The sequence below is a fragment of the Solanum tuberosum genome, unplaced genomic scaffold, assembly GCF_000226075.1.
Source record: "Solanum tuberosum cultivar DM 1-3 516 R44 unplaced genomic scaffold, SolTub_3.0 scf00189, whole genome shotgun sequence".
Lineage (NCBI taxonomy): Eukaryota > Viridiplantae > Streptophyta > Magnoliopsida > Solanales > Solanaceae > Solanum > Solanum tuberosum.
This window is the reverse complement of record NW_006239113.1, coordinates 13,416-26,125: the sequence shown is the minus strand read 5'-3', so window position 1 is coordinate 26,125 and position 12,710 is coordinate 13,416. Positions and strand designations below refer to the sequence as shown.

The 12,710-nt window shown below is 34.0% G+C and overlaps 1 protein-coding gene across 1 annotated transcript; it reads right to left on the bottom strand.

Moving 5' to 3' along the window:
* On the bottom strand, positions 1-9,587 carry LOC102587404 (tricalbin-3-like). Its single transcript, XM_006354941.2, has 9 exons — positions 8,374-9,587; positions 6,991-7,232; positions 5,655-5,673; positions 4,711-4,940; positions 3,425-3,534; positions 3,209-3,307; positions 1,763-2,195; positions 1,401-1,649; positions 1-387 (listed from the first exon to the last, which is right to left on the bottom strand). The coding sequence occupies exons 1-8, from the start codon at positions 9,192-9,194 to the stop codon at positions 1,561-1,563; spliced, it is 2,043 nt and encodes a 680-aa protein (XP_006355003.1). The 5' UTR covers positions 9,195-9,587; the 3' UTR covers positions 1-387; positions 1,401-1,560.
* Between the last annotated feature and the right edge of the window lie 3,123 nt (positions 9,588-12,710).

Sequence of the window (12,710 nt, the reverse complement as noted above, 5' to 3'; positions counted from 1 at the left end):
TGAAGAAAAAGAAAGGTGTATTTCACTAGTTTCAACGGCTTAGTACACCCTCGCGATTGAATGTCAAAAACCTCATTGTGCTGCTATAGCTACGACAGTTGGCATACACGCGCACACACATACACACACGGAGAGAGAGACTTAGAATTCACGGGATGTAACAAATACCAAGAGAACAAGGATGGCCAAAATCTGCCGCCAATATATACATACCTCATTGTAACATATTTTTTGTTGTTCTCTTCTCTTTTTTGTGTCTGGGGATTCCTATCATTTGCTATTGGAGTTGTGGGGTAGGGGAGGGGGGAGGGTTTGAGTTGTTGATCTGGTTAAAATGTTAAAGAGTGTACAATAGTTTACAGATAATGGAGGAAGCAGTTGCCCAGCCTGCCAACAAACAAGAAAAATAAGCAAATTTTAGTTCAGTGCTCAAGGAATTACAGAATCACAACTTTAAGATGACAAATGTGAAGTGCGCGATGCTAAAATGAAATAACCACTAATTCCTTTTATGTTAAAATCCTTATTTTCCTAGAGAAAACCTCCGCGGATCTGATATGTGGAGATCATCATTCAGACCAGACTTTGTGTTATCCACCAATTGTCAAGTCATATCATATTCTTCAAGGAGTTGGTAATTGAAACATTAAAACAAAACAATGGACATCTGCTAATTTATACAAGGAAACTGGAAATATGTTGCTAGCTTTCACTCTGAAATTAGATCAAATAGTTGGCTCATAATTGCCATTAAATACTACTGTTGTTTTCTGCTATCACCATTACCGATAGAATATGGAACGTACTCAAAAGATAATACAACAGGAAACCCTCAAAAAAGAAACAAAAGGGTTCTGTTTTACTTTGTTTTTGTGTTTCAAGATGAAATTGACATTTGATTCGTTGGTTTCTTTACTCAGTATATAGAGGCTAATTTTTCCAGACTGGGTAGAGTTGATCAGAATATAATGTGGACGAGCTCCCTTCTCCCTCATATCTAATTTGGGAATAGAGGGTCACTCATGTGTTAATGTTTCCTTTCTTAAGTTTAAACATTTATTTCTCTTCTCCTTGATATTGATAACACAATTGTTTTATCAGACTGTAGGTAAAAATAAGCATTGCAGAAGACTATTGAATCAGCAAAACAATGCTTATGATGTGAGGAAAATCCAAAAAAGAACAAAGAATGTCTGCATATTTGAAGAATGTACAGCCATGCACTTAAGGGATGAAAAGCAAATTCAGCAAGAAGCAGAAGAACTGATAAGAACAGATACCATAGTTGATCTTAGCCAAAAGGCTGACAAAGGTAGACAGCAAGAAGTAGAAAAATGAGTTTCGATGACAAATGCATGTGGAAAAGTGAGCTAAGGTATAGAACCAGAGGAACAACGCACCTCGAATGGAAGACCGGCAGAAGGTAAGGACTTTGATAAGGTTTCCGTTCGGGCAATCTCAGAGTGGTGACAACTATGTGTGGTTTGACAGAATAATTCCAGCAGGAACTCTATATTGTATTCTTTACCAGGAGCTATCAATCTTATTTTGTTTCATTATTCATGGATTGAAAATGCTAGAACCACTGACGTTGAGAGCAATTAGAACTGAGATACTTGTAATAATCGCTAGCCAAAACAGGGGTGATTCTGCAAATAAGAGATGTTAATTAGACATGCAAGAAATGGGAAGAACTCTATGCATTTCCTGGGAAAAACAAACTGGGATTTGAACTATTATAGATCAATTCAATGTACTTTACCTCCAAAGTTTTCAGGAACAGTATCAGAAGTTTGCTGTACAGACCTAGAAGGAGTACGTTGTCTTGATGTTGACACTCTAGTTTTAAAATCATCTACAGATTTAGTATTGCCTGTTTCAGATGCCACGATCCCTTGGAATTCCTCGCTGACAATTAATGCTGCTAATAAATCCATAAATGATTCTTTATCTGTTCCACTACGCTGCTCATACACAGCAGTATCTCGTTCATCCAAGTCAGATGATTCATCATCTGAAGCATCCAAATACTTGGATCTTGCTTCAATCCTTTCGTCCTCCTCATCTTCGACGTAAGCTTTATATGTCAGTCGCAGTAAAATCTCTCCTACAGGCCTTGGTCCCAGTAGTCCCCAACCTCGGAGGATCACAATTTTGTCTGTCGGTACAGTATCTTCGAGAGATACCAGATCAACCTAGAAGTAGTAGTCATTAGCAGGATACCTTTTTATACAAATCCTATCCAACAAGCTATGCAAATATCACCTTGATGATCATTAATAAATAATGTCCCATAGAAAAAAATAAAATGACAAAAGCATCCTTTTTCATGTTTACAAAATACAATACTAAATTCATTTGCATCATTAGAGGCCGAGCCTTGCATCGACGGTAGAGTTGCTCTTTGTGACCTGTAGGTCGCTGGTTCGAGGCATGGAAACAGCCTCTTTGCAGAAATACATGTGATGGGATACCGTATAGTTACAGTCAGGGGCAGATTTAGGAAGGCTCAAGATGTGTCACGTGACACTGCTTTGTCGGAAAAAAATAAAAAATATAGTGAAAAGGGAAAAGCAGATTGAATGGATATATAATTAAGGTGACACTTCTTAAACAAAAGTTGAGAGTAGTTCAATTGGTTTAGTGCTGGAATTCCACAGCTTAGGTTGTGTGTTGAAACTTACTTACATAGCCTCATTTTTTCTGTTTTTTTTTTCATTGATTTATGAAATCAATGAATAAAATTGTTTAGTGATCATTTGGTGCTTTAGATAGAAACATATTTAATACTATTATTTTTAATGAGGTTTTTTCTTAATACATTTCAAAAAAAAGAAAACTCATTGAGAAAAAGTAATAATATTTATTTTATTTTATTCTTAAAAAAAGGTATAGTACTATACATGAATTGGGTTTTATTTATATTTTGTTCCTTTTTTTTAATATGGTGTTATAATGTTTATTTATTGTTTCTAATTTTAAAAGGTAACATCGCTGACGAAAAATGGTACTTACGCCACTGGTTACAGTATACCAGTCTCTCCCACCTTTGCACTAGTTGGGAGTATTTTGTGCACTGAATAAGGACTTTATTCATTTGCATTTCCCATTTTGTGTAAAGATACATATTATAAAACCAACAAATAAGATGGATCGCCTCTAAGAAACAAAGACAATAGATAATATTTGCATGTACAGGAGGATTTACCTCCCCTGAGCCAATAGTCAAATCTGTAAAACCAAAGGAATCCTTTGCTTCTATATATAGCTTTTGTCCCCTGGGGTTTGTGACAAACATGTGAAAATCCTGCCAAAAGGCAAAGAAACATTGCAAACGATGTATAAGTTACAGTAAAAGATATAGCAAGCCGCCACAAATAAATCATACCGGCATATCAGGCCAACAGATTTATATTTAAATCACCTGATTCCATATAGGCTCTCCAGGAGGTCCAATAACAGTAGTTTGACTGTTTCTTTTGCTGCGTATTACTTGATCTCCAAGTCTTAGATTAACATATGGATCAGTTTTTCCTAGACGATAGAGGCCAGGGAAATTTAACAAAGACAGACATGGGCAAACAAAAGAGGATATTACATGTACAGAAAAGCAGTAGTATCTATCATTCATAAAACTGAGCAATGAGGGCGAAAAACTTCCATCTAAAAATTGAACTTTCAGCTTAACAGGAGAATCATGCCACCTAAACATACTGTATCATGTATACATGAACTGGAGGCCTAGCAGCAGAAATTTTTGGGACCCATCCTCGTTTTTGCTTTACATTTTTTTTCATAGGTAACTTTTTCCTTCCCTTTTTTTCAACTTTTATTAACTATGACATTTACGACACATACAACTAAAAAGAAAAAACAAGATCCTTGTACCATAAAGTTTTCTTTTCCCAATTCCTGTTTGATGTGATAACCTGATCTAAACATCTTTAATGTGTATTTAGTAATTGTGTAATCTCTTATTCTTCAATGTGTTTTCTTTATTCTGTTGCTTCATTTTACTTTGTATCTTGATATTTTGCTGTCATTTTCTTCTGGCACCCCTTCTCCGAATAACTTCTCTTTTGAGCCGAGGGCCCATCTGAAACAACCTCTCTACCCCACAAACGTAGGGGGAAGGCGTGTGTACATCTTACTCTCCCCAAACCCCACTTCTGGTTTTACACTGAGTATGTTGTTGTTATATTCGTTAGTAAGCATAGTCGAAAGTCTTCGCATTTCCTCCTTTATAATGTGATTTCTTTTGGTACTGTTTTCCTATATCTGTGATTTGATTCAGTAATCTTAGGGTGCGTCCCTTCCCTAATGCAGGACGCTTTGTGCACCGAGCTGCCCCAGTGATTTCATCCAGTAATTATTCTATTTCACATAAGGATGATAGATTATATTTAAACTGGTTCACAGTGATTACTGGACCAATATATATGGATTTTATATTCACTTAAAAGTAGTTGCTCATGCAATGGAAAGCGCATTCTTTGGGAGCTTCAACTGATTTTCAAGTAAATACCTCCGACTTTTTTCTTTCACAAACTAGAATATGCTACAGAATAGTTTTAACTTTTAAATAATATGAAGAGACGAACTCATTTAATAGTTCATAGTGCATGACAAGTTTATAGTGTTACTAAAAAGCAAAATATCAAACCTAAGAAAAAGATTGATGCCACTGATGAAAGATGAACAAATTCATACCATAGATGATATAAGAGAGTTTCCTTGCATCAACAAGAGTCACTGATAGTTCTCCAGCAAAGTCATTATTTCCTTCTTGCATTTCTCCAGTCTTAAGTTGTTCACTTTGACCAGACTTAGGATCACTTGGAATAGGGCCGACTGTTTTCCCTTTCTGAAAATCCAACACAATTTTTTTCGGACGAACAAAGAGACGAGGTAAATCCTCAGTAAGAAGTTTCTTCAAAAACCTGAAACATCCGTAGAAGACATTAAAACTCAAACCCACCACTGCAGTGGAAAAATGAGATAGTTACATAGAGTACTGCAAATTGAAAACGCATCAGGCAAGAAATTCAGAATTAATATGATGCTAGAAAGATCTAGGCCTATAATTAACTTTAAAGATAATACGTGCTAAAACACCAAATGCAGCCATTATTGTAGAGCATTTAAATGACACTAACTTGAGCTGAAAATAAAAGACTTGACACAAGACAAGAGATTTCCAAAATTAGGGAAGAAAATGGGCAGAGAGAGAGAAAGTGAACATCCTCGGAATACATAACAAGAGTTGCCTAACTAGAAGCAACTTCAGAAATCCAGAATAAGGTGAATAAGGAAGACTCTCAAGAAAAATCACACATGATTGATGACAATTGAGCATGACCATATCTATCGAAAAGCAAAAGGGGCATTAAAAATTATCAAACTGAAAAAAGCAAATTTGACTGCATAAGCTAGGAGTGAAAGTGGCCTGGTGAAAGCATTATTCAGTGATCAGTTACACTTCACCCCGCAACCCACCCATCACCCAAAGGAAAAAACAAGAAAAAGAACTCTTCAATGAGATGCTAATTAAATAGCAAAAAGAAATTGGATATACCAATAATGGGGGATAACAAACAGAAGTGGAAAGCATGTAGGTAATAAGAACAGCAGATAATGGATAAAATAGTACTTACATTGATAGAACAGGAATTGCTAGTGTTTCCCAAATACATGCAAGAAAAAGAAAAGAAACATGTCAAGATCCTCATATTGGGCACATCAATAATGTCACTCATCTAGTTTATTCGTTAAACTTTAGGTATCACTATCCCATTTTAGAAAGTGTAAATAGAAAACAAACAGCAGTCATTCAAATGATGACAACTCAGCATCAGTACGTAATCAACAATTGGTAACTATGCACTGGAAAGATCTCACTTCACAGCAACTCAACTAGAACAGAAGAATGCTAGTCTTGGAAGCTGATTCCACGGAGAAGATTGCACAGAGCAACAAAGAAAACAAGATAAAGAAGAAAGCAAATATGTTTCATAGTCTTCACAGTACGCCAAATAGTTGCTAACGACTCGAATTAGGTTCCTAAAATTACATTTAAGTACCCGATAAGAATAAACTCCATGAAGTTCATTCTCGAAAAGAATAAACTCTATGGAGTCATTCCACTGTCTTACAGAATATGTTCCAATGATCAGAATTTGACGACCCATAATTAACAGGGTGTTTGGATTGGTTTAAAAGTTGGTCAAACCTACTTTTAAATCAGTTTTTGACAAATATAAAATAACTTAAAATAAGTCAAAAATGACTTAAAATAAGTTAGAAAGTGTTTGGCAAGGTTAAAAATAACTTAAAATAAGTTAGAAATGACATAAAATAAGTTAAAAACCAAAGTAGGTCTCCCCCTACTTTTTTTTCGAGTCAAAAATAATAAGTTTGACTTTTTATTTTTTACTTGAAAGCTACTTTTTTTAAGCCAATCCAAATGGACTCTTACTCTTTTCTAAGAATTGAGCGCTCAACATAATCAAAAGCTATTTTGTTCCAGAAGAAACAAATTAAACACAAAAGTTGGGTGTGAACAGATATATAATCTTGAATAAATCAGCTTTGAAACAGTCTCTTATCAAAAGAAAACAGCTTTAAAACAGTGTTTAGTATCTGAATCAGCTGGGCACTCAACAACTAATCCGACTCAATCCCAAGCAAGTTATATGAATTCGCACTATCCATATTGTTCTTTTAAGCTCATCTTAGTCCAATATCTTTAAAAAAAATTCAAAAAAAAATCACAATAAAAAAGCACAAGAAGTTCTCTAAATTTTCTACTAGCATATGAATATTTGAGGGGACTAAGAGACTCATAAAAAATTATTGGGCTTCAAGTAACATACTAATATGACTATAATTTACTTCTCATGTATTTGGTATTGCCTATATAAAACTTAAAGCATGCAAGATTCTGACACAATTCATCTCATAGATAGAAGTCCTAAGTCGAAATTCACATACCCATTAGGTTGAACAAACGGAATGGTGACAAGTCAAGCTTTATCTTGGGAAGGGAAACAAAAGCCCAAGAAACAGCTCCAATCCAAGGCTCTGTTTGTATTAATCGTAACTTGACCCAGAGTTCACCATCAATGTCAAAGTTCCGAACACCGACTGGCACAGAAATGGGGATGACTCCAAATTTTAGTGACAGCATTAACAGCATGCGAGCACCACCAGTGTATCGGAGACCTATCTGATACCTAGATAGAATTAAAGAATGCACAAATCAGTTGATACATTCCATGAAACAATGAACTTTCACATAACAATAACAACATGCCCAGTGAAATCTCACGAGTGAGGTCCAGGAAGGATAGAGTGTACTGAGACCATACCACAACCTCTGGATGTAGTGAGGTTATTTTCAAAAGACTTTCAGCTTAAGTGCCGCAAATCCAAGTACACAGAAAAAGAAAACAATGGTGAAAACTGAAAACTTAGCAACTAACAGGGGAAGTAGTGCAAAGCCTGAACTTTCACATAACAAGAAAAGATAAGGAGTTGTGCTTTTATCATGTCAATTTGATCGGAACTAGAGAACTTTGTAGCATAGGATATAGTAGACGTAGAACTAATCGTAGCAGTATATACACGTTACAATTTCAAATAATGAACCGAAGTTGAATAATAACAAGCAAAATGAGGAAGAGATAGAGCCTCTGTAGAAAGCTAAAATTTGGTTCAAAATGTCCCAAAAAATGTACTTTCCTGGTCCAGAAAGAAGATTTTCTGGGTAACGAGGGTGTTGAAGCATATTGATAAGCAAACAATTTTCTATGAAGTTTCAGAACACTATCCTTCAAATTGTAAATCCATCTAAAACTACCTTGGCACAAAGGTGTAACGGATGTATATCTCCACATCAAACTTCATCAAGGAAAAGATTGGCTGTAATTATCTGGTTGAAGTTTATCAAGGAGCTAGCTTAATCTGTTTTACTGTATTGATCAGTCTCAAGGAACTAGTTTAATTGTTTCCCACAAGGCAAAAACACCATATCTCTATATCGAGAGAAAATACTTTCCTCCTAATCAAATGTTGTACGTGTATTTTCCTTCTATTCTCGACGACAACTGAAATAATGAGCTAAGGAGAAAATATCAGCTCGACTGCTTTACCATGAAATTTGCACAAAGAGTTTTTCTCTAAAATGTGCATGTATATTTCCCTTTTGATTCTGGACCTCAGTTCAATTAAGAAATATAGGCTAAGGAGAATATACCAACTCAAAGACTTTCAACCAAAAACAAAACAAGAGCTTTTCTATTTTTAACTTTAAAAATTTTCTTTTTTCACTTAGAAAAGGGGTAGTGTGGGATAATTGCAAGAAGTGTTACTCACTGCAAATCATTGACTCCACGAGAAGTTTTCCGCTCCACGCTCCTAACAGAGAGAGGCTCATCCCCCAGTGAGAATTGCTTTATCTCAACTCTCTGAACATAATCAGGCTTTTTGAGATTATCAATGACAGGCTGAAGCAAACCAATGATCCAATTCTCAATCCTAGGTTTATAGACCTTCCACAACTTCCCTAACACCATGTTTACCCACTCCACTGACTCTTTCCTTTGCAAATCCTTCTCCAACAATGAAGAAAGGTTTGCTGGGACCTGTGACCATATCCCGGAGTTTCCTCCATTGTTTGACTTAGCATTACTCTTTCTAGATGTCCAAACCTTATCAAAAACAATACCAACAAAGAAAAACAATGCAAAAAGACCGAAAATATTTCGATTTATTGGAGGTGAAGGTAATGGATGCATCACCCCCAATTGAGTCCTTAGCTTATCTACAAAAGGGTCTTCTTGAAAACTAGCAAAATTGTTACTAGAACGACTAGCAGCTTCTAATTCCTCAGAGACTCTTCCATAAGCATCCAATTCATCAGCAAATCTCTTAACTACAATATTTCTAGCTCCTCTTCTAGCACTATTCGTAATCTGCATGTCAAAATTATGGTGGTCTCCACCATTCACACAAGCTCGAATTGCCCATTTCGCACGAATCCTATACCTCCAACTCGAATCCAAACCCAATTTCCCCCTACTCCTCCTCCTCGTCACCAACGAATTGCCATTACTTTTACATGGAGAAGGAGATGGGTTTACCCAAAATACGTTAGGGAAATCAGGGGTAATAGCAGAAACTGAATCAAAAACCATTAATATCAAAAACCCAGATGCCTTTTGAGCTATAACTAACAGTTCTTGAACTTGAAGTATACAATGAAGTACCAATAAACATGAATCCAAACCCAAAACCCAAATTGCTCAAAGCTTTATCTTTTTCAAAGAGAACTGAAAACAACATTACAAGCTATGAAATTCCCAGTTTTTTCAGCACACATGGATGCATGTACAAAAGACTCTCTGCGTGTGTTAGAGAGAGAAACAAAGATAGAGAGAGAAAGTGAAAAGGCTAAAAGGAAGGTACAAATATGGAATCAGGAATTTGATCCTTATATGATTACAGGGAATCACAGAGGAAGTTTAAAGGCCGCAAAAATTTGCAGCAATTTTGGCAAAGGGAAAACACACCACCTCTATGTGTGAAAGCACCACCCACCCCACCTCACTAACTTATTTTGGTTCGATATTTTATATTAAAGTCAGATTAATCAACATAGACGTCATTTGAGAGAAACACTTCCTATTAAAAAATCATATCTAAAGATCGAAATTGTAAATTTCATCCGTTGCACTACATTTTTTGTGATACTTTTTTACGATTTTTCATTTAATATTCGATGTTATACTAATTTGACTAATTAAAATGATCGTCGTTTACAAGTTATTCCGGAGAAATGCTCCTTATTTTTAAAAAATCATATCCAAAATTCGTAATTGAAGTCTCATCGATTGCACATCTTTGGTGGTACCTCACTAGCTTCTTCTTGTTTTTTTGATTTCTCATTTAGTGTTCGATATTATATTGGAGTTTGACTAATTGAAATGAACGTTATTTGGAAGTCATTTCGAAGAAATGTTCCCTATTTAAAAAATCATATCCAAAGTTCGAAATCAAAAGTCTCATATGTATGACCACTTTTTTGGTGGTACTTCACTATCTTCTTCTTGTTTTTTTCAATTTCTTGTTTAATGTTCGATATTTATATTAGAGTTTGACTTTATTTGAGAGAAGCACTCTATTAAAAAAAATCATATGTAAAGCTCGATATTGAAAGTCATATTCATTGCTCGACATCTTTAATGGTACCTCACTAGTTTCTTGTTTTTTTTTTTCAATTTCTCATTAGTGTTCAATACCTATATTATAATCTTATTAATTTGAATTTGCAGGTGTTACATGTTATTTGGGAAAAACACTCCCTTTTTAAAAAAGAAATCATATCTAAAATTTAAAATTAAAACATCTTATTAAGAAAATAACATCATCTATTATATATATTCTGACAGTCTATTAGATCCGCCCTAATATATTCATTCCGTTTTAAAATGTTTGACTTGAAATGTTTTTTAGAAAAAAAAAACATGAAAGAAAATGATGACACCAACATGGGTTGTGGTGCACTGATAGGAGTGTTTTACCCTTAACCAAAGGTTTCGGGTTCGAGCCCTGAGTATGGAGAAAATCTTGTTGGGAGCGCCACCCCCAAATGAGCCCCGTAGTGCGCGATCCAAATTTAGTCAAAGTTCTAATATGAGCTACGGACATCTGGTGAGAAACCAAAAATAAAATAAAAATAATATGCATTAAGTAGTAGTAGTCACAAGTTGTTCAAGTGCCAAACTATTTGTGTGCCTATGGTCAACATAACAATTTCCAAGCAAATAAAACGACAAACACGTTAGTAAAAAGGGATCTTTATATCGGCGAATTCAAGATTTTAAGTTCGTGATTATTAAATTATTATATTATATAATAATTTAAAGTTATTATAAAATATTTATAAAGTTTTAAATATAAGTTAAATTACTATTAATAAGAATTATGATGAGTTTTAAATTGGATATGCAATTGTCGATGTTATAAAAAACTTTATTTTGAATGTGAGATTTTTTGACGCAAATTCTTTAATCAAGACGGTTAGAAAATTAAAAAATTAAAGTAAAACTAATATTCTCTTAAACTTTATATGAAATAAAATGTCACAAGTGCATGTCATCACTTTCAATCAAAATATATGGGGATTTTGAGTCATCATGACAATTCACTATTGATTACTACAACTACTATTCCTTTACCAGCTAGTGAGGTGAGGTGGGGGTGGGGATCATATACCGATTCACTCGAACTCCTTTAACGAAATTTTAAAATACATAAATTACTTTTTATTTTTCAAAATTCTCTTAGTAACCAGAGCAAGATGACGATGCTTGAATAGTAAACACTCTTCTGCACTTTTAATTATAAAATTATTGATTTGAGTCATCGAATTGAGAAAATTATTTAACTATTCCCTTTATATAACTTTACGTGGAATAGTCAAAATTAAAATAAAAAGATAATGACATTATTATATTTAAAAGAATCTTTAAGAAATGATTTCTTTTAGCATAAAAATAAAATAATTTTTCCAATTTTTTTTTTCTAATTCATCAAATAAAATAAAAATGCAAATAAGTTACACATGGGTCGGAGCCACGCAGTATTTAGACTTTTTGACTTGACTTTCTTACACGGCTTGTTAGGTGGCTGACCAGTCATTTTTAAGTTTGGGCCATGTTTGTGTCAAAAGGCCCATTTGAAAATTGAAAGAAAAAAAAAATCTTTTTGACATTTAAAAAGGAAAAAATGGCACAGCATGACATCCCATTTTACTAATTGGCAACATATAGCCATCTTTTATTTTCTTGACAAAAAAAAGGTTTTTAAAATTAAATTTTTGCAATTAGTAGCGCACGTGTTGGGAAGTTTTTTTTTAATTAAATTAAATAATTTTAGGAGGTGGCAGCGTGATGTCCTTTTTTATTGGGAAGTGGTTTTTTTCTGTCTTTTTTTTTCTCTTCTTTCCCATACACGATTCTTTTGAATGATGTTTTTTTATTCATTATGTAAATATTTATTCAATTCTCCTTCTTCATTACTTTGAATAAAAGATGATTTACTTTCTTGTTTATTAGTTTTACATATTGAATTCTATAAAAATATTCGTCCATAGTGTATTTTTTTCTCTTTCGCTTTTAAATTCTTGATGGTTTGTTGATGTCTACCCGTCAATTTCTCTAATTGTTAGCCTATGTTTGATCCCCTCTTGTATTGTCATTCAATTTTTTTTGGGGTTTTAATTTTTGAAATTGAAAGTTATATCTAATTTAGGTAAAAATTTACGTAATAGTAATTAATTGTGGGTATCAATTGTCATGTTTATGAAAGTTATCCTAGGATTATTCATAAAAATGGGGATTCTAATTTTAATTTTGTGGATTCTCCATCCATAACTCTAAAATTTAAAGTCATGTAAGTTCTTCTCGTTATCCGATTCGACTTGTGTGTTTGCTATTGAGTATTTTTATATTCCACGTGCAATTCTCATTTACTGAAGAAAGAATTTGGAATGTATACAAATTTTGAGAGAATGAATACACAGATATGTATACATGAATGCAATGCATACATGATGTTCATGATTAAAACAAAATCTTCAATGCAGTGTATACATATTAGGGCTAACCCATCGGTGGCCCCCTAAACTTGGCACGATCTTTCACTTAGAC